Here is a 21,051-nt window from a genome sequence, read left to right on the forward strand (position 1 = left end):
TTAGGTCAGGGGTAAATTGAGATGGAGAAAGAAGTGTGGGGGTGGGGGGAGTAAAGCCTGCTAATTCAGTGAGGAGGTGATGAGGAGAGGGATGATGTTTGGTGACAGGTTGCTGGTTCAGTTATCCCAAAAAAAAAAAAAAAATTATACATAGTAAATGGATGAAAAGGGCCTGACATTCCTGGTTCTGCTCAAGAAGTAATGGAACCTTGTTTATGATCCAACTGACGGTGTTGTGTGCATTTCATTTCCCAGCAGTGTGGAAGGATGGATGGAAATAATTATTTAAAAAAATGTAATTCTGCTTCATAGCTGCCTTTTAATGACAATCGCACACATGCACACTCACACACACACACACACACACAGCTTCCATTCATTTGGACAATCCTAAAACTTAACCAGTCCCTCAGGAGAGAGGTTCTGCCTCATTCTGACCAGGTTTCGGTGTCCATGAGGACTACCGGTCCTGACGTGGTCAGTGTTTATGCCAGAAAATGTCCTACAGAGGTAACAAGTACACACACACACACGCGCACATAACACAACATGTTTTTAGAAGTTTGTAGACAATAGATTACAGGAAGGAGGTTGAAAAAACATTTTCAAAAAAATCCTCACACTAGAAAACTGTTTTTCAATGAGACTGGTTGTTGTTTTACATGCTGCATACTGATGTTTAACTTTGATAGATTTAAACTACTAATAGCAACAGCTGTATCGGCTGGTGACACAAAAAAAACGCTATTAACGGTCATGGGATACAGGTTAAGTGACATCCGGCCTTTGTACATATGCCATTATTTGTTTGACTTTAGTTACATGGAACATATATGGATTTCCCCAAAAAAGAGACTGTAGGGGCACTTTAAAATATTTAAAATAAAATAAAAAGAATGACTGCAAAGAGAAAAATCATGGACATAATGAAAAGCTGTAAGTTTTGTTCTAGTTGACGGCTGCTTTTAAAAGCTATACGTCAGATTCTCTGAATGTGGGGATGAAACAGACCGTAGCGTTTAGTCTTTCAAATTCTGCGATTGACTGTGAACATGAACACGTTCCTTTGACCCTCCATCTATAAATACCCCATTTATAATATATACAACTAATCAGAAACAATTAGGTTATTCTAAGAAACCTGATTGTGAACAGATTATTGTTGTTAATGTACATACTACATCTTTTTTTTTCACTGAATACAAAATGCATTTGTACAATGACTGCAGTATTATTAAAATATTTTTCTGTAATGTTTAAAACGGACAGCTTTTATCCAAGTTTGGGTAAAAGGTCATGGTCTGGTTTGATGTTGAATTGTTAATAGATTTTCTTTTTTTTTTAAAGTGCCCTGAGCAAGACAAGATGAAGTTTGTATGAAAGAATCTGTGTGTAAGTGCAGCTCTCTCTCTCTCTCTCTCTCTCTCTCTCTCTCTCTCTCTCTCTCTCTCCGCTTCTAAGTGTCTGGTTTAGTAAGAGTAAAACAGATACACCACCTCTCAGATTAGCTGGCACCATTAGCTGCTCTTTCTCCCAATCCCCCTGCATTTCTTTCTCTCCCCAAAACCATTTTCCACTGCTGGTTGCATAATTGGATCTGACTCACCATGACAACCAAATGGAAGTTCTTTCCCAGACCCTGTGGCCCAGATTGGAGTCAGTCATTGTTGTATGTGACTCACTGTCTAAGATGGTCACTCAGCCGAATGTCCAGCGCGACCAGTTGATGCCGTGCAAACACACATCAGGCATATGTGGTGTGATCGCACATAGCAAAAAGACATGTGTTACTATACGTACGCACACGCGCACACACACACACACATATAGGTTTGTGACCTCTATGACCTCTGATGTAACATCAGTGAGAACGGTACATATTTCCCCAATGCGCTATGAATGCAATCCGCCACCATGACCTCAAAGGTTGGTGTTGAAATGTGATACTTTTTTGTTTTACACAAGCACAAACAATGGAGTACACAACGTGCGTGCGTATTAACACAAATGCCAGCATGCAGACTCATGTTTGTACACCTGTCATCTTTTAAAATGTTGGACTTAAATTTGAGAAGAGATTTTCAACCTGAGGGCAAAAAAGAAACAGCAGGAAAAACTGCAGAACATTGTGCGCCAGAGTTTGTTCTGCATAAATTGGCTTTGGTTAAAATGTTGCAAGGTGTGGTGTAAGTTTTTGTTTTTTTTCTTTTTTGTTTAATACCAGGCTTATTTATAACAGTTCAGCCAGAATAAAAGAATTGTTATTAGCCTGGAACCAAGAGTCTTTCTATAATGAGAAGAGCATGTCTTTTTTTTTTGTCAGAGTTGTATCATCTCAGTCACACAGCACTGATGTTGCATGTGGCTATATACTAGTTTTGATGTCTAGTAGGCAAAATGAGGGGGGAATTTGCATGGTTTACGTCAACCACAGAATGGAGATGGAAAGTTTTTTTTTCTTCTTCTTTTAGGGGGGGGGGGGGGGGGGGGGGGGTTTATCACATCAGAAACCTAGTTAACTCTTTACACTGTCCCACTCATTTCACATCGACAGAAATACAGAGAAAGAGAAATGAACAATTGTCATTACCATGATAACCCAGCAACAGGCAGAAAGCATTCAGTGCGGTCTGTGCGGCAAAGTTATAAATCCCCTGTGAAGACAACATAGAAACTGAAGTCCATAAACAAAAACACTCTAGCGTCCGAGAATGAACCGTGTGTGGCACTCGTGTGTCTTATCGTCACAGTCATTTCTCCAAACTGGAGTACTGCAGTGTATGTGTTGCTAAGAGACACACGCCAGTGTGTATGTGTGCGTGTGTGGAATGTGTGACGTCAGCGCTCACACACAGGGGCGTGGCCGTGTGTGTGGGACTACACCACATACACAGACACACACACACACACATTACCAAGGTAACGGGGAACGACCGGGAAGTCATAAACGCTCTAACAGCACCCCCTCAAAAGTTTGTGTTACTGTTTCTCTGCTGGGGGGGATGGGGGGGATGGGGGGGAGGTGGCTTGTTGACAGGTGAGATCAAAACAAGCTTTGACTCAAACACATATGCAAACAACCAAACTGATGTTGCAAAGATTCTGATACAAGGCTGTTTTCTTCCACTGAGGAGTCCTGAATTTGCCATGACTACAGCTCAGAACCGCTTATTGGCAATTGTATGACTTTTATCAGTGAGGCAGAGAGGAGAAAGCGTTTTCCTCTCTACAGCACAAACTGTAGCACATTCAAATGAACATCTAACCCACATCCATAGATCTCACAAAAGGATTTCCATATTGAAATAGTGTCCAGTGTCAGGAGAGCTGCGGCAGTCAGTCTGCTGTCTCACTCCTACTCTCAGAATTAACGTGCAACTGGCAGTTGTTTTTTTTTTGGTGGACATGAACTGTGGTTATGACTCCAGGATTGAAAAGGTTGTGTGCTGTATGTCTTTAACACACACTTGTTTGTATTGAGTGTAAAATCATCTAGATTAAATTTAGATTTAAAACAGTATCCACAGCGATACAGAGACAGCACTTTTCTATTATTGGTCATGGCCTAATTTTATTTTTGTCAATGACAAGTACTATACGACAGCGATACAAAGTACTAAGGGATACTTGAGTAAGTATCTTACCAGAAAATGACTTTGGTAGAAGTTAAAGTCAAGTCATTTTTTTTTTAGTATAAGTATAAGACATTTACTCTACTAAAGTATCAAAATTCATTTTCTGATATAAAATGTGCTTAAGTTTTAGAAGTAAAACAAAAAAAAGTTGAGCAATGGTAGCTCAGTGGTAGAGCGAGTTGTCTTTCAATAAAGGCTGTGGGTTCAATTCCTGGCTCTGCTAGTCTATACACTATATACTATATACTGTAAATACAGACCATCACCAACTCTTCTTCTTCTGACTTTATTTGGTAGTAACGAGTAACAAAGATAGTTAGAGGCAACGTAGTGGAGTGAAAATTAAACGTTGCTAGAAATATAAACAAAAAAGTCAAGTACAGACACGTGAATCTTGTACTTAAGTAAAGTAAGGAAGTATTTGTTCTTTGCTACATGACAGTACTCACCTTATGACATTATTGTACTATATTATAGAGCATAGAGCATCTCCAAATTACTGCAAAGTTTAACAAACAAGCGTACGTTTTCCATTGAGACAGTGCACATTTTGCTTAGTCTTCCTCCTGCCTGCTGTATTGACTCAAACAGACATTGCTCATTTATTAGCAGCTGTGCGGCCAATTATCTCCCTGCCCCCTTTCCTGTGTTCTACCAGCAGCTTCAGTAATGCACAGGGAAGGAGGGAGGGGGGGGGGGGAGAGAGCGAGAGAGAAGGGAATGGGAGGGCCCCACTCCTCTGACATCGTCATAAAGGAATCCCCTGCTCTGGGATGGGTCCGCCCACTCCCTCACTCTCACCCTGTCTGGCTCCCAGACACACTTGCGTTCACACACACTCCTGTCTGCACAGACGGAGGAGAAGACACACTGACAGGACAGCAGAGGCAACGAGTGGGAGACACAGAGAGACACAGAGAGACACAGAGAGACCCTGAGAGACCGGAGGGAGAGGTTGGACGACAACTGTGAACTTCGACTGCACAGCGTTGACACTGGAGCACATGAGGACAGGGAACATGAGGAAAAGGAGTACAAAAAAAAAAGAAAAAAAAAAAAGGTTTTGTCGGGTAGGTGCAGCGTTGTGTATGCGTCTTCTGAGCCGTTTATTGTTGATGTTTTACTGTTTTATGACTTTATGATCTGGCAAATCCCCTTTTTTTCTTTTCCTTGTTTGTCTTGACCCCCCCCACCCCTCCACCCCCCCGCCCGGGTCTTCCACAGAGAAGCGCTTCACGCTCGCTTCTTGCAACCTGTTGATCAGGAAAGACGTTCACTGAGCAAAAATGAACGCGTGCGCCCTGCGGTTCAAATGTGCCGTAATACTGGCGCTGGAATATTGTCCTGATCTGAGGTCTGCCACTGTGGACCGGCTCCATTACAAAGGTCAGACGTAAATAGTTCCTTTGAATTGGACGGCCTAATTTCTGTCCGCCTGCCCGACTGTTTGACTGAAAGATTAGATCCCCACCCATCTGAATGACTTAATGCATAATAGGTATGTCTGGACCTGTTTGTCTGCCTTTCATTGCCGCTGTCTGTTTACAGTACGTATGTCATCTGTCTACGCATGTGTATCATCTATCTGTCTACATGTCCATCAGTCTGGTGCCTGTCTGCGGGGGCATTGCTGGCATTACAGAGCGGGTGTTAGAGTGGGTCATGAAAAGTTTTAGAGACGGAGCAGAGAGATGTAATGGTCGTGAAGTGAGGCCAGAGGCGCTGAAACATTCCTCTCATTGTTCAGAGGCCCTGTAAGTCCGTGAGCTCCCAAACCTCCATGAAAGGAAGGGAATCTAGCAGCTACTGTAGCTAACCCAGTTTCAACTACAGTTCACGGCCGGCAGCCTCTGTCTTCCTGTAAGGTTCCCTTTTGGGAATGTTGGCATTGGCCAAATTGAGCCGAGCCAAGAAGACATGTGACTCAAACACAAAGGGGAAGACAAGATAATAAAGAGCTATTTTAGCCCAACTTTGGGAATCTTAAGACTAGAGAAGAGAAGAGGTGGAGATACTGTTATTCCCTCTTTTTTTTTTCCAGTGAGGAAACTACAACAGAAGGCAAAATGGATAAATTGAAAGTATGGGGTGGATGGATGTAGGGAGCATTGGAAGGAGATATAGATGGAGAAAAGTGGGGGCACAAGGAGGAGAGCAAGTTTGGCTTTGGTGGGGTGGGTGGCTGGGGTGGGTGGCTGGGGTGGGTGGGTGTGCCCAGCAGCAATCTGTAGGAATGGGCCCAGGCTCAGGAAACCGTGGCGTAGTGGAATAAAATGTGCGTGCGTGTGTTAGCAGATGCGGTGCTTCTGAATCCATTTGTGCATCATGTGTGTTTCAGTGGCAGCAGGGCGGCTGTACACTAAGTACAGGGCTGGTGGTGGTAAGGGTGTTTGGCAACAAATCAGGCTGTGGATAGGGTTACACACATTGGGAGCGGACCACGTACTAGGGCTGGGCTCTTCACTGCTGAGGCTAACTTTACAGCCCAAAAACTCTTTGAAACTTTGATTTTTTTTTTTTCCCTCCCTCTCTCTCTTTTTTTTTTTTTTTTTTTTTTAATCTGGAGCCGAAAATACTTTTTTATTCTCGGCCTAATGTCGCACATGTGGTGCGTTCCACTGATTCCAGTAAAAGTAAATCAGAGACGAAGCCTCATAGCAGAAGAGCACAAGTCCTTGTCTGAATGTCACTGAATGTCACGGCCTCAGCAATAATTACGCCCTCACACGCAACATGAAACAAATACAATCTCAGTCACGTGCGTGCACATACCCAGACACACACACTCCATCTGCTAGCACAAGACCAGGGTGTGGTGCCGCATGAGGTGTGTGGGTTCAAAGATCCAGGTTTGAGTCAATGGCATGTGTTTTGTAACTTTGCTACCGTTTTTCCAAGGTATTGCGTTATGGTTTTTAATTTAATGATTGCGGAGTTTCTTGATACTTATCCGCTTCCGTTTTTTTTCTTAATTAGTCTGATTACAGACTGAAAAAATTGTTAGGAAAAGAACTTGAAAGCAAATTAGGCCACAGCTTCTGCTGCGTCAGACATCTTTCCCTTCCACGCTCATCTCTTCACGTTTTTGGCCTTTGGTGATCCAGTTAACACCTTTACGTTACTTTTCCACGTTTTTCTCCCTGGTAAGCCATATGCTCTAGTCTGGACCTATCAGGGCGAGTGTGTTCAAGAGGTGTCATGGATACGACGGCCTTTATGAAAAGCAAACGTGGCACATTTGAACTTTAAGGAGGGAATCCAGGTGTTATTGTAACCCTTGTGCTCCAGTGTTGACACAATGTCCTAAACCACTAGACATGGACAAACTGATTTCACATGAAGATGAAGTTGGAAGAAAACAAGCCAGCTTCTGGTAAAGTTTCTGGTGCAGTGGAAAGATACAGCATTCACATACATGTCGGTTTGGTTTATGAGACACAGTGAGAACTAGAGACTGATTCTGGCTAAAATCAACGGCTTGGATATCCGGAATAAAACATAAAGCCCAATATGATCCGTAAAACTGGAAATATGGCATAAATGATGAATGCTTTACTAAACATAGGTGGCATGGTGTAAGGAGAGAATGTCTGACACTGATGTCTGAGTGATAGCTGAAAATGTCTTTTAAATGGCTGGTCAGAGCTAGGCGGTAAATGCATCAGCACAAATGCAACATTATTTAAAAGATGCAAAGGAAAATATCTCGGTGATAGAGTGCGTCTTTTAATGCGACTGTGTGTGTGTGTGTGTGTGTGCTTTGGAGAAGAGAAGAAAATGTGTAGAAACAACAAGAGGTGGAGGGATCCAGCTGTCTCACCAGAGGCTTTTCCACTTAACCGTGTGCCCTTGTGTAAACGGCAATGTCAGTTCTGGCTGGAGAGGAGGGAGAAAACTGTGGCCACGTCTACATGTGGACCGCCGTAGGACGTGTGTACAAATACAAACGTAGTAGAACACACACACACACACGCACAGTGTAAACAATACACCCCGTATGTCTGCTGGCGAGAGTCACTCACAGTGATACAGATTTTCCTATTCTATGCCTCCAACAGGATGCAACACGCTGGCACAATTAGGACCTGCCACAGACCTGCCCATGCGGCAGAACCATACGATTATTTCCGGCCACGATAAACATCCAGTGAGTGAAGAGTTGCAACAGCCGCCGAGCGGCCGAACTGCAAACGTGAGACAAGTTTGAGTGTTTGAGGTGAGGTGTTGGACTCGGACAGCGTGCGTCAACCAAATGCCGTCATTGCAGGGGAAGGGAAGGAATGAGCTCATAGACATGAACGGCTGCGGGTTTGACGAAGGGAAAGAGAGAAACCGATGGAAAAGATGAAAAGGCAGAGAAAATAACACCCTGCCAGATGAAAGGGTGGCGGGATAGAGGGTTCTCAGTTGATGGAGGAGAGGAGTTAAAGAGGAGTTTGCGTGCTGTCTTTGATGGCTGCCACGACCTTAAACGACCTTGTTTCTTCACACAGCACGACTTATTGTGACAATAAGCCGTTAGGAGACAGACCAGGTGGGGGACATGATTAAAACGGTGTAGAACTACATTTGGAAAATAAACACTTTTCGGTTTTCGAATGACTTCCTCTGGGAAAGGTGACACTGATAAGTTCTTCAAAAAAAAAAAAAAAAAACGGTTTGCCCTGTTGTTTGTGAGCGAGAGGCGTGTTTACATATTAAACAAAGAGCAAGTGGACGAAGAGGAAGGCCTCGTAGTTGTTGTTGTGTTTTGCGCAGTAGCGCCAAAATCACTTTGTGTTCAGTCTGGATGTCGTTTGGAGTTATTGGGCTGATTGAACCACAAGGAATGAAGGAAAGAGCGTCAGCCTTGAAGAGAGCAGAGAGCGCGTGCCCATGAAACTGGGTTCCTATTGTGGGTGAGGTTCAGCTCGGAGCACAACACGCTGTTGAGCTGAGTAACACTTGAAATATCGAACAGTCTCTCCGATGCAGCACAGAGGGGCCGAAGAAGAAGCTGGCTATTTTGGGAAGCTCTTTCCAAACTGTCAGACCTGACTGCAGCGGATTTGTAACAACAATCATGCAGCGATAGTGACAGTGCCCAGAGTGCACTGTGTTCCTGGCACAGCTCTCAGGCAGGCCAACAGTGTGAACACACAGGCAGCTAAGACTTATTTAGAGCCTGGACTTCCCCAAAAGTGTCCGACTGACTCATACCTTGAACATGGTGGAATTTTCGTGTTGCCGAAAATAAAGGAAGAGGACGGCAGTAAAAAACCAACGTTGTGAATATAGAGTTTGGAATCCCATGGAATTATTTTCCAGACAAGCAAACTCAATGTAAGGTACTGTTCTCCTGCGGGTACAATGTGCTTTTCTTTTCCTTGTTGTTGTTGTAAAGGTGTTGGATGTGGGCAGACATAAGAGGCAATGACATTCAAATACAGTTAACACCGCCTTTAACCCCAATGTGAAAATGTCCTTGAAATGTCTGAAGGGAATTAGGTGTATGGCTTAGCAGCAGAGGAAACACAGCCCAGTGGCTCTCTACACAAGGGGCACAGATGAAGGGGCAGAAGCAGAACAGAGCTGGGCAAATGTCTTTAAAGGGAGTGCCACTTGACTGCCCTCCTCCTCCTCCTCCTCCTCCTTATAATCTAATTATTCATTCTGTCATTGAAAGGCTATTTTTATTGGAGGCCCTGTGAAGTCCTGGAGATGACAAGAGCGCACACAGAGGGCCGAGGAGACACAGAGTGATGTGGTAAAGATGAGGCACATCAGGCTTCCTTGCAGGTCATTCCTCCCCACAGAGATGCAGTTGTGGGACGGACATAATGCGACAACAATGATGCAGGCGGTCTAGTTTGGTCTTCATTATTTGTATGTGCGTGTGCTTTGAAGTCATCTCTGTTGACCAGGGGAATTCCTGGCAGGGTGATTTTTGAGACTTAAGGACTGAATCACATTGCCAGGGATTTCCAATGGCTGACATGAAGAAACCAACAGACACACTAACGCTGGGGCACGCAGTCGCGCACACCTTCCCTTGTACTCGCCGTCACAGACCGACGTCACGACCCAGCTGTGCGGCTGCAGGACTTAACCCACATGTGAGCAGTGAGTGTCTGCCATGTTCACAGTGGTTAAGTTCTGCCGCCACAGGGCTGCAGCCTGCAGGGAGGAGAACAAAGGTCAGGAAGGGGCAGCAAACGACCGCACACTTAACGTCAACACCAAACTTCGGACCATTCAGCGAGACATTGCTGAGTGCAAAACACAAGGGTCACTACTGTGGGGCCCCAGAGCCATTTCTACGTCATATTAAGACAACTCACTATTGTTTTGGTAGATGATAGTGAACTGAGGACAAGAGGGTTCTTTAGGTGTGTGTATATATATATATATGTATATGTGTGTGTATGTGTGTACAAGAACAGGTATGACTCTCTATAAGCTCCTCGTAATGACTGGTAATTTGTTGCAGCTTGTGTGTGTGTGTGTGTGTGTGTGTGTGTGTCGATGTCTGCTAAATGTCAGCTGTCTCATTAGTGTCGAAGACGGTTTGTGCTGCGTTCAGGGGCGAGCAGTGTGTCATCTCACGTTGTCATTGATCTCAATCACTCACACGGCTGCCCAAGTTCTCGGAAGGGTTTTTTCAGTGTATGCGATCGTCTGTGTGCGTTGATATTGTCTTAATCTGTATTTTCTACATTAGCATCAGTGTCAGTTTGTTGTGTGTGTGTGTGAGAGAGACAGAGAGATCACCTCTGTCTGCCCCCCTGCTCACCCCCTGCTCACCCCCTGCTGGGTCAGTCTCCTGTGCCTGCTGTGCTGATAATCAGTGTGTGACGTCGGCTGGCTCAGTTCAGCAGGAACAGGGGACTGGTCTCATTTCCACACACACACACACACACACACACACACACACGTTAATACCATTTTAATGAATGCCTTTATAATGAATGTGATACACGTCTAAAGTTGTCGTTACAATTGTTTGAAACAGTCGTTTGTGTCACTTAAGTCATTGCTTTTTTTTATCCCCTCAACAGATGTTTACACTGTCATTCGGTTTTTCTCAATTAACAGCCAAAGTGTAATGGCTTATTATTTTTTTAGAGTTTTATTTAATAATAAAATACATTTGATGCTTTCCTTTGATTTTGTTTGTTTTTAATGTTTTCGCTTTTACCCCCCCAAATATACATTTGTATATAAACTGATACACACATCAGAAATGATGTCTGAGCAGTGATGGTTTCATCAATAATGATTCAAATTAAACTGGTTTTGAAAAGCAGTGTGTGTGTGTGTGTGTTGTGCTTTGTTAATTAAGCATGTCTCCATTTCCTCACCTAAATTCTGCATTGACAAAACACATTCTCACCAAGTTTTTTAAATGCTGGGTTACAATAACAACTACGGAAAGGTACCCAGAGAGTGCAACATGTCAATATTTACACATATTTTTACATCGCCTCCCTGTTTGGATCATCACCAAAATCTGTCCTTCCCTCGGCATTAACCTGCACTTAGAGAAGAATGAGGCAGAAAACGGAATCTCCATTATTTCAATCCAGATGTGTCACTTGAGAAAGAGCTTGCGTTACAATTATGCAACATTCACGCCTGACATTCTATGAACCGAGGTACGACACCTACACTACACAGCTGCAAAGATGAAAGTCTTCATGGGACTCTCACCAAAGAGAGGTAAAAAAAAAACACACAACAACTTTAGAAAGACATGAGGCAACAATAAAATATAGTGTCATGTTGCCAATATATTTAAAAATGGCTCACAGTCAAGAGCTGCACACTCATAACTTTGAGGATAATTATTTCATTTCACAAAAGGTAGATGTTTTCTCCCGAAAGGCCGATAAAAACGAAAAACAAACGTGTTTCGCATGAACAAGGGGACAAAAAGACAATTAAAAAAAAAAAGGACAATCACCTTCGCCTAATACTTTACAAAAACTACAAATTGAATCTCATCCGCTAAGGAATGCAAAGTCAATTGGAAATCTTATTTTTGGTATCCGTGCATGATTACTTACTGCTCAACAAAGAGTCAAAATAGTAAGTCATCAATCAGAGCTTTTCAGTGACCAGTTAGTGGAGAATCCTCCTCCAACATGACATGTTTGTCTTTTCACCGAGACTATTTATTCATCTATTCCTGTGTTCATATAATTCCTGGAAAAAAGGGCTGCAGGATATCTGCACCAAACTCCCACCCAGTACAGTTACAGTGAATACGTGTGATGTTTGTTTTCTAAAGGTCCAGATGTCTTGCAGCCATTTTTATAAAGATATAAGGTCACTCTATACTATTGAATTAGAGATTTAAAAAAAAAAGACAAAGGAAGAAAATCATGCTTCTCTGGCTGGAAAAAACGTTTGTTGTCTCTTTGTTTGCACCACATGTTTTATGACACGTACAGTGACTGCAGTGTGGAAGTCTTACGTCTCAGCTTGTCTCCACATCATATAGACCAAAAATAAAGTTTAATGTGAAACCTAAACCTGCACATCCTGTCACCATGGCGACCAGTGTGGTTAAACCAGTTATAGACGGAGTAAAAAAAAGAAAAAAAGGTGACGGGACAGTGAGCAGTCATCCGGATGTTTGGCCTCTGCTGAGTGGTTACTATAGCAACATTGACACAAAGCCGTCATCGGCATCAGCCAGCTGCGTCAGAGGAGGAGACGGCGGTTCAACTGACAACTTCCTGTTTCTGGGAAAGCAGCAAGAGTTACAGATAAAAGCCAAGTCACCTCCCTGTCATTCCATGTCACCGTCTCACACACCTCTTTCTAAAGTCTTCTCCGGCTGTCTTTATGTTTATTGCCCTACTGTTTCCCTGTGACACCTGGTTAGGTACCCCTCTATCTCAGTTAGCTCCTCCTCACTCTGTAAATACGATATTTCTTCCTCCCTCACACTTGCACCGGCTCACCTGCTGCTACCAGCTGACCAATGGGCTTCTGAGTAGTGAGTATCCATGGCAACATAACAGGTAAACAGAGGTGGAGATAAGGTAAATCACCTCTGCTCACAAACGTGTCCAGTACAAATAAATACACTATACAAAGAGATGACAATTACGAAAGCAGACGTACTGTACCTGTTTTAGTCTGGCTTTCAATTGAATTTATAAATAAATTTATAATTTATTTGAACCCTTTATTTATATTTCAGCCCATTTAAGTCTTGCATATTTTACATAATCTTTTTAAAGTAAGTTTTATACAAATGATTTACTTAGTTTTAGTTTTTTTTAAATTACATTTTTAAATTTGGTATGATCAACTTACATAATTATGAACAATTTAGTTGGATATATTAATAAAGGTATTGAGGTACGTGAATGTGTCTGGAAGTGTATACAGTGTATAAAAAGTGCTAGATAAATAAAGATTGACTTATTGAAAAAGGGGAGAGTTAAAACTTAGGGCAAACAAGCATGCAATTTCTCTTTTTGCGCTTTGAGCATTAAATAATAATAATAAAATAATAATAATAACGAACAAAGACCACCCACTATCACTGGAAATTACACATGTACACACACACACACACACAGTTCCCTTACTTGTTTTTTTTATTTTTTTTTAAGTATGAATATGTAAATGTGCACAAATATAGTATTGTGTCATTTCCTCTCTCTTCCCTCCACTCTTCACCGATCCACACCCTGCAGCTGTGCAGCAGGTCAGCTCCATCTCTCTTCTTTCGTCTCCCTCCCTGTCTGGGTTTTCAGTTCTCGCCATTAAAAAGAAGTGACCAAACCGGCTGGGAGAAGAAGAAGGCATAATTGCTGCGGACTGCCACAGCCATGTACATCACACAGTATACCGATTGTTCCACTGTGGAGGAGGAGGAGGAGGAGGAGGGGGAAAACACTTTCCACGCCATACAGACGCCTGACAGTATTATCACAGCGTGACTACAGCTCATCCACAAACACAAACTCGATCTCACTCTGTTCAGCCCTCTCAGTCTCTCTGTAATCTTTCCATTAAGTGGCAGAGCAAACATAAGTTTCTATAGAGCTGAAAATGTTTGTCAAGAAAAAAATCTCTTAACTGTCAGGCCCTGGGTAAACACACACACACACACACACACACACACACACACACTTAGTGCCACCGTGAATAGGAAATGATAGGACGACTGAATGGAAAAGCAGTTTGTACCAAGACAGGAACGCCCAACTTCTGTATGTGACACATGGGGCTGAGGTTGTTGGGAAGGTTGACCTTATCCAAGGTCCAATTTCATTTCTCCAGCTCCGTTTCCATAAAAGAAAAGGTCACTATTCCCACTAAATAAAAAAGCCACTGTGACAGTTCAAACGTTAAGCTTCAGTGACTATAATATACACACATGTGATACAACAAGTACTGTATTGTCATTTCCATTCCAAGGACAGCACGGGCTGGGAATATAACAATGACTCTGTGCAGAGGATATGGGAGCAGTGATTAGCCACAGGAAATGTCCATTCCCACAACAGCAGACTGATGCATTACGATGGGAAATGTCTTGGGAAATGTCTATCATTGTGATGAGATTATGCGGTCGATTTTAACCATGTTCTTAATGTACGATGTAATGCTTTAAAAGCAGGGGATGTTCCTAAGATTCCAGCCCGTAAACACTTGAAATTTAAAATACTAAGCATTATTTACTTTCCACATTTCTTACATTATTGCCAAGAAATGAGCTTTAATTTAATTAATTTCTGCCAAAACTGTAGCGAACAACTGCACCAAGGACAGATGTGGTAAACGGAGTTGTACAATAACCAGTCCAGGCACCTTCTGTCCACATGCCAAAGCACTTTGTAAATCACGATGGTTCAAAGGAACTCCGTGCATTCAGTCTACCAACAGACACGATGTACTGTAGTAAACTGCAGCTATACCTAATAAAGTGGCTATGGAGTTTAACTCTCTGTTGTACAATAAGCTACTCATGAGTCCTCCTCTTGTTCCTTTAGGTTTAAAATGCAACTCAGGAGCATATAACTTTATATTTTTAATTTAGATCATAGGTCAGCAAAAACATACATGGCAATTATTTTATACAAGAAACCAAAACATACTCCAAACATAATCAAGTGAAAGTCATTGTCACACAGTCCTATAACCTCATGGCCTTATCACACACGCACACACCCTCACTACACACAGGCTATTTGTAATAGCCGATTAAAACCCCACTGAATAATCATGATTTCTTTTTTTTGAGCTACACAGGCACATCTTTCATCCTTGAAAAGTGAGGTAAATAAAAACCAAAAACATGGCTAAACAAAACAGCACTAAATGGAAGTGTTCCCTCTCATGTGCCTTCTCTCTCTCTCTCTCTCTCCCTCTCTTTACACATCCAGAAACACAGTTCAGCTACATTTCGATGCATTCTTGCCGGTCTTCTCGGTGCATGCTATATCCTGCTACCATGCGATTTCAGCTGCCGTAGATAGTGAAGACAAAAAAGTGTACATGTTTAAACCTGCCAATATTGGCATTGAAGGTATTAAGACAGGACGCCCTCAGCACCACATCCCCTTAAAATACAGTTTTATAACTTGCAGCATCGCACGTGTGACAACACCGTGATGTTGCTTCTTACAGGCGCTAAGTCATGACCATGGGTATCCACTGGGAAAGTTCAGAAGACCGACTCCGTATATATACTGGGCAAATGAGGTGGTCAGTGTTTCAAACAGCGGTTAAGGAGGCAGCCATTTAGTCACTTTTCTTGTCAGCAGTCAGCTTGTCAGCATGGAGAGCGAAGGTCTCTGCCACTATCAGAGGGAAGACTAAAGAGGCATCTGCATACACCTGGGAACAAACAACAACCAACAACAAAGCAGCGTTACTCTTCTGTGATAGCGTTGTGTTTGTGCTATGTTGCATGCCAGCGACTCTCTATTGAAACCAGTTCCTGGTTTCCATATCTGTGTTTGGGTGCTCTGATGTCACACTGTGCCCTTGAACCAAATGCTGTGCAGACACTGCCACCATGAGGCCAAAGTTGGGACTACAACTCCTTGTTGACTTGCGACATCTGCTAAACAAACCAGCTATATATATATATATTATATATATATATATATATATATATATATATATTATATACACACACACACATATATACATATATACACATATATATATAAAAATATGTATATATGTATAAGTCATGTGTGAAACTACATAAAACATCTTGCCACTTGGACATTCAATATTCATATTGTACACAAGTCACAAAGGTATAATAGTGTCTGAAAAGCGACTACATGTCACGTAAGAGCTAAAAATACACCTTAAAAGTTAGTGTTATATAAGCCACTGTCATTTCACCCCGACACCCTTGCAAAATTGATGTTTAATCTCAAGGAGTTTCTTCAAGGTAAAATTAAAGTTAACTATAAAATAAAATGAAAAGATGATTATCTTTACGACAGAAAGCAGTTAAGACGCATTATGTAAAGGCTCACTGTCAAAGGTATCTGAGAGGTATTTGAAAAGTGAAGCAAATGAAGGGGACACACTTCAAAATAACTTCTGATAAATACGATAATCGACGAGAGAACATAGTTTGACAATGCTCCTGGTCTAGTCCTGATCAACTGACAGGATACATATATCTGTACCTTGACAGGTTTTGCATCTGTTCTGATCTTGCCCCAGGATACGGCCTCGTCGGGTCTGGCCCCAGAGTCAGAGCCATCATACTCCTGACCCGTGTTCACAAACACCACGTAGTCGGCTCCATTCCTCTGGAAGGAGACAGAAGACAAGCCATACAGTGTGTTTGCGAGGAGGTTTGTCGTGCTCTCTCAATTTAAATAAATGTTGTTCCTTTTGCATCTTGATAGCGGCTGTGAAATTAAATTGACTTACCATGAGATTTGCATTGGCTATGTGATGTTTGATCAGCCCTCCTCCCAGAATGATCATTCCTGATTTTTTGGCAAACACTGCCTTATTGTTCATCCCACGAATATCTGAAACAAAATCCATATTCACAACATATAGTCCACATATTACCAACTAAGACCCTTGTGGTGATCTAGTTCTGTAGTAGTAATGTTTTATACCTTCAACTATATCCAAGACCAAGCCAGGGTTCTTAAAAGAATGGAAGTAGATCATGTCTCCCAGAGAGCCGTCCGTCAGAGCAGGACTGAACACTGGAATATCATTCTGAAAACAGAACATAACAGCACATCTACTGATCCATGGGCAAGGCCACAGTGTATGTACTCGTCAGAAATAGCAAGGGAAGAAAGCAGGATGAAAGATCATTATTTATGATCTTTCATCATAAATAATGATGAAGTCAGAATTTGTGTGTTGTGTTTTGAGTGTTTGGGTGATTCTATCGCCTAATGATCATGTCATTACAAATCTCCACTGAAAATATAAGACAGACAAAAACAGGACTCACTTTGTACGCCCAGTAGCAGACAGACTCCGTATTATTGATCTCCTTGCCAAGGCGATGAATCATTTTGGAGGGGGTCCAACGAGTTCCCTGAAAAAACGTTTGCCACATCACATTAACAATATAAGGACCAATTCAGAAACATCTACATAACTTTTGAGGAGAGACTAATGATTTGTTGTGTAAAGTATACAACTAACTACCACTAGCAATAGTAGTAGTAGCTATGGGTGCAAAATAATAAAACATATCCAAATCCACCACCTCTGTGTTCTGCTCCAACAACATCTGATCCAGGATGGGCATCAGCCAGTCTTCAAACTTACAGTAGTTATCATTGGGCACCAATAGATTCCCTATCCTTCAAACAGTAAGGACAGAGAGATGGAAAGAATGTATAAACAAATTAGGATGTGATGCATAAACTTTACCAGACGTATGCACTGAAAGTTATCCTATCACCTTCAAACATTGACCACTGGCAATGTTTATATCATATTACTTAAAGCTGTGGTGTGCAACTTTAAAATATAAAGAAAATGTCCACTACATTCAAACCATTGTCAAATAAGTTCACCTATGGCATATTTCCACCGGCTCTACTCGCCTCGCCTCGGCACAGCACAAGGCACGGTTTAGGTTGCATCTCCACTACATTAAAATGTAACTACTCAACGTGGGCGGAGTCATCACTGCACAGCAGCGTGAAACTGCAGGTGACATCGTTTTATTTGCGACACACACACACACACACACACACACACACACACACAAACGAGTGACTAGAGACTTTACACCAGACTCCTGGTAATTGTTGGAGATTAACCCACGTTTTTTAGGATTGTTAAGTAGTTTAACTTATCTACAGTTCCGCACTGTTCTTGATTTGTGTGTCCGGACGTCTCTTCCTGTGATGGCACTCGGACCAATCAGTGGCCGGCAGTCTGGCCAATAATTTCATAGTACCTACTCAGCACACTTTTGGAACCTTGCCGGAGCAGGTACTAAAAATTGTACCTGGTACCAGGTACTATGCTAGTGAATACACTACTTAAACCGTGCTGTGGCGAGGTGAGGCGAGTAGAGCCGGTGGAAATACGCCAATAGAGATGAACAAGCCTATTCGCTTATTGACTCTCTGTGTTTTGAGCCTGTGGAGACGTGCTCACACTGTACAGTGATGCATTTCAAATCACAACTGATGGCTCCAAGGCAGAAGCACAACAGCTACTTAGCGCTAGTAAACCTATGGCATGTTTCCTCTAGTGCTACTTGGGTAGCTGGGTTTAGAAGGTGAACATAATCTCACAAATGAGCTAATAATTTGAAAAAAAAAAAAAAATGCACTGCCCACTATGTCGAAATACTTTGTTGGAGCCAAGTGTAAAACGCAATGTCTATGGAAGACCACCATGATCTGCATAATTAGTTACCACGTTTTGCCAACCTGTTAATCCCTTTCAGACGAAGATCCTTGCCAGGCAGGCTGAATTCTCCCAAGTATGTGTGAGCCAGACACTTGATCAAGTCCTCCTCAATGCCTCCAGCAGTGGTAACAATCACATCCACCTAACAAAGCATGAGAGATTATTTTAACCTAATGCAATGCCTCTGTACATTTTATTTAAATGCTATGTGGGAGCAGAGACCAGACCTGCATAATTACAAAAAGTGTATGATTTTGTACCATTTTGTGCTCTGCCAAATAGCGGATGCTCTCTCTGACACCAGAGCTGATGAGGTTGGAGGTGTAGCCCAAAAAGATGGTGCAGCCTGAGGTGTGGAATGAGTCGCCAGACTCTTTAGACTCTGTCTCCACTGGCTCAAGACGCTTCTCTATCTGTGTAGATTGATGACAGGTTACCAAATCTGTGTCTTAAAAAAAAGGCAATTTTAACACCCAACAAAACAAACATACTTGTATACCCACAGCACAAGTATCGGAATCAGTATCGGGAGGGAAAAAATGGTATCGGAACATCTCTAAACCTTAAACCTTAAAATATGTTGTCAAATGTCTTGTTTTGTCCACAAACCAACATGATTAACTTTAATGATTTCTTTGTTATCCAGAGCAAAGAAATGAAGAAAATACTCATATAAGAAGCTTAAACAATCGGAAATCTTGTTTTAATCATGAAAAAAGCTTTGAACCGATTAATCGATTGTCAAAATAGTTGTTGATTAATTTAGTAATCGATTAATAATGGATTAATTGTTTCTGCTCTAGTGCATGATGTCACAAACAACACTCATTCATTTTACCATGCGGTTGATCTCCTGGATGGCCAAGCCCAAATTGCTGGCCTGGAAGCCTGTGGTGAGGTAGGACTTCAACACTGCATGGAGGTCTACGCCCTGGTTGAAGTCATAGCCTTTGATTTTGGTCATGTCCTCCGGCAGGTCGCAAGAGGGCTTGAGGACGGCATCCATAGCAAGAGAGGGGGCGTTGCTTGTCATCTCTTCAGTGGGGAAAAAAGTGTGAGTAGCATGGTTATAAATTATAATCAGGCAGGTGCACAATGATCTTCTTAGTCTGTGGTTACAAGTATCAGCACTGTTCTTATAGATGCAAAGTAAGAGCACAAAACTGCACCGCTGAAGGGTTGACCAAGGGTTGATTTATAGAATCACCAATATTATTGAGTTATTAAAAAATATTGTGCCACTGTGGCTCTTCTACCGACTCTCCTTCTTGGTCATTTACTCTCAAGCTCTCAAAATGTTTTTTCTTTCCATTCACTTTTATCAAATTTACGTTCAAGTAGCGCTTTTTTGTTTTCTTTTCTTTCTAACATGTGTTATCACCAGCCGCCATTGGATCCCACCTCTGTGCCATTTACAGTACAACTACATGTTTCGATTACGTACCGTATAGAAGCTGAGCTAAGACCAACTCTAGTAGCGTTATATTAGCAAGGTTATTAAAATCTGAATCGGTATTACAATGTGAAATCGCGTAGAAAATACAGGGTCCATGTGACGAAACAAGCTAACTAGGAGTTTGTTTTGTCGTCACGACTTTCTTGAAGCACAATTAAATAAGTGAGGACGGGTCCAAACCTACCGGTTCTTGAAGAGACGTAAGAATACGACGATGGTTAAGTGGAGAACTGACGTTACAGGACAAGAAAGAGGGTTTTAGTAAAAACCGTGAAAGCTATTTTTTGAAAACATTCAATGAATGTCTTGAGGGGTGTGCCCTAGCTCTCACTACGGAAAGTGTGAAAGAATAAACTTAACTAAATTGCCTTTGCGCAATCCTCTTTAATTAAATGAATTAGTCTACGTAAAATAAAAGTAAAATATTTTATGTGTGGCGGGTATACTGTATGTCCATACATAGGTGTGTACACACACACGTATTCAACATGTAAATAAATAAATACATATACGCGTTGAACGTGTGTTTGTGACAAGCGCGCAATTTGATGACGACATGATAGTGCACCGGAAGCAGTGTCAGTAAACAGTTTCGCCGACATTCGACGACTGGCAATATTTCAGCAATATATGCAGTTTAATGAGTTTATTGGTTGACAATTCCGAGTCAGTTTCCAAATATTGTCTAGCTGTTTTTTGTTTTTATAATTTTACATCAAAGCACTGGTCTCCTCAATGACAATGATGTAAACACAGGTACGAATGGAAAACGCACTTCAAAGTCAACGGCATGAGTACCGAGCATTCCTATATCCTATTCCATTTTATCGCACAATGCACATGTTCTAGTTTTATGTTTACATAGCGACCGTTGTCCCCATTTAGTTGCACATACTCAAAGGAACTACGATGGAGATATACTCACAGAGTGGAACAGACGGTCACGTTTGGCTGGTCAGGTGTGTCAATTTTTTGAAGCAAGCCAACTGCGTGCTGCGTTTCACTTGTGGTCAATTTTTGTAGTAGGCTTTTTGGAAAATATTGTCACAGTGTGTTAGGATTTATGTTCATAGATTACACAGT

General features: G+C 42.0%; 1 protein-coding gene across 2 annotated transcripts; it reads right to left on the minus strand.

The window, feature by feature from the left end:
* Positions 1-14,654: 14,654 nt before the first annotated feature.
* Positions 14,655-21,010, minus strand: dhps (deoxyhypusine synthase). 2 transcript variants are annotated; one of them, XM_058653715.1, is made up of 10 exons: positions 20,894-21,010; positions 19,351-19,547; positions 18,773-18,925; positions 18,533-18,654; positions 17,350-17,446; positions 17,089-17,175; positions 16,739-16,844; positions 16,542-16,645; positions 16,292-16,417; positions 14,655-15,476 (listed from the first exon to the last, which is right to left on the minus strand). In XM_058653715.1, exons 2-10 carry the CDS (start codon positions 19,543-19,545, stop codon positions 15,381-15,383), a joined length of 1,086 nt encoding a protein of 361 aa, XP_058509698.1. In that variant the 5' UTR covers positions 19,546-19,547; positions 20,894-21,010; the 3' UTR covers positions 14,655-15,380. The 2 variants fall into 2 exon arrangements, with proteins under 2 accessions (XP_058509698.1, XP_058509696.1); XM_058653713.1 differs by lacking the exon at positions 20,894-21,010 and adding an exon at positions 20,153-20,305.
* Between the last annotated feature and the right edge of the window lie 41 nt (positions 21,011-21,051).

Source organism: Solea solea, chromosome 16 (genome assembly GCF_958295425.1).
Source record: "Solea solea chromosome 16, fSolSol10.1, whole genome shotgun sequence".
In the NCBI taxonomy this organism is placed as follows: domain Eukaryota; kingdom Metazoa; phylum Chordata; class Actinopteri; order Pleuronectiformes; family Soleidae; genus Solea; species Solea solea.

Bases quoted from the DNA above. Each gene is read 5' to 3' on its own strand.
- dhps (XM_058653715.1), bottom strand. From the start codon at position 19,545: ATGACAAGCAACGCCCCCTCTCTTGCTATGGATGCCGTCCTCAAGCCC. The intron at 18,655-18,772 runs GTACAAAATCAT...ATGCTTTGTTAG, and splicing joins ATTTGGCAGAGCACAAAATG to GTGGATGTGATTGTTACCAC. The intron at 17,176-17,349 runs GTGGTGGATTTG...ACGTTTTTTCAG, and splicing joins TGTTGGAGCAGAACACAGAG to GGAACTCGTTGGACCCCCTC.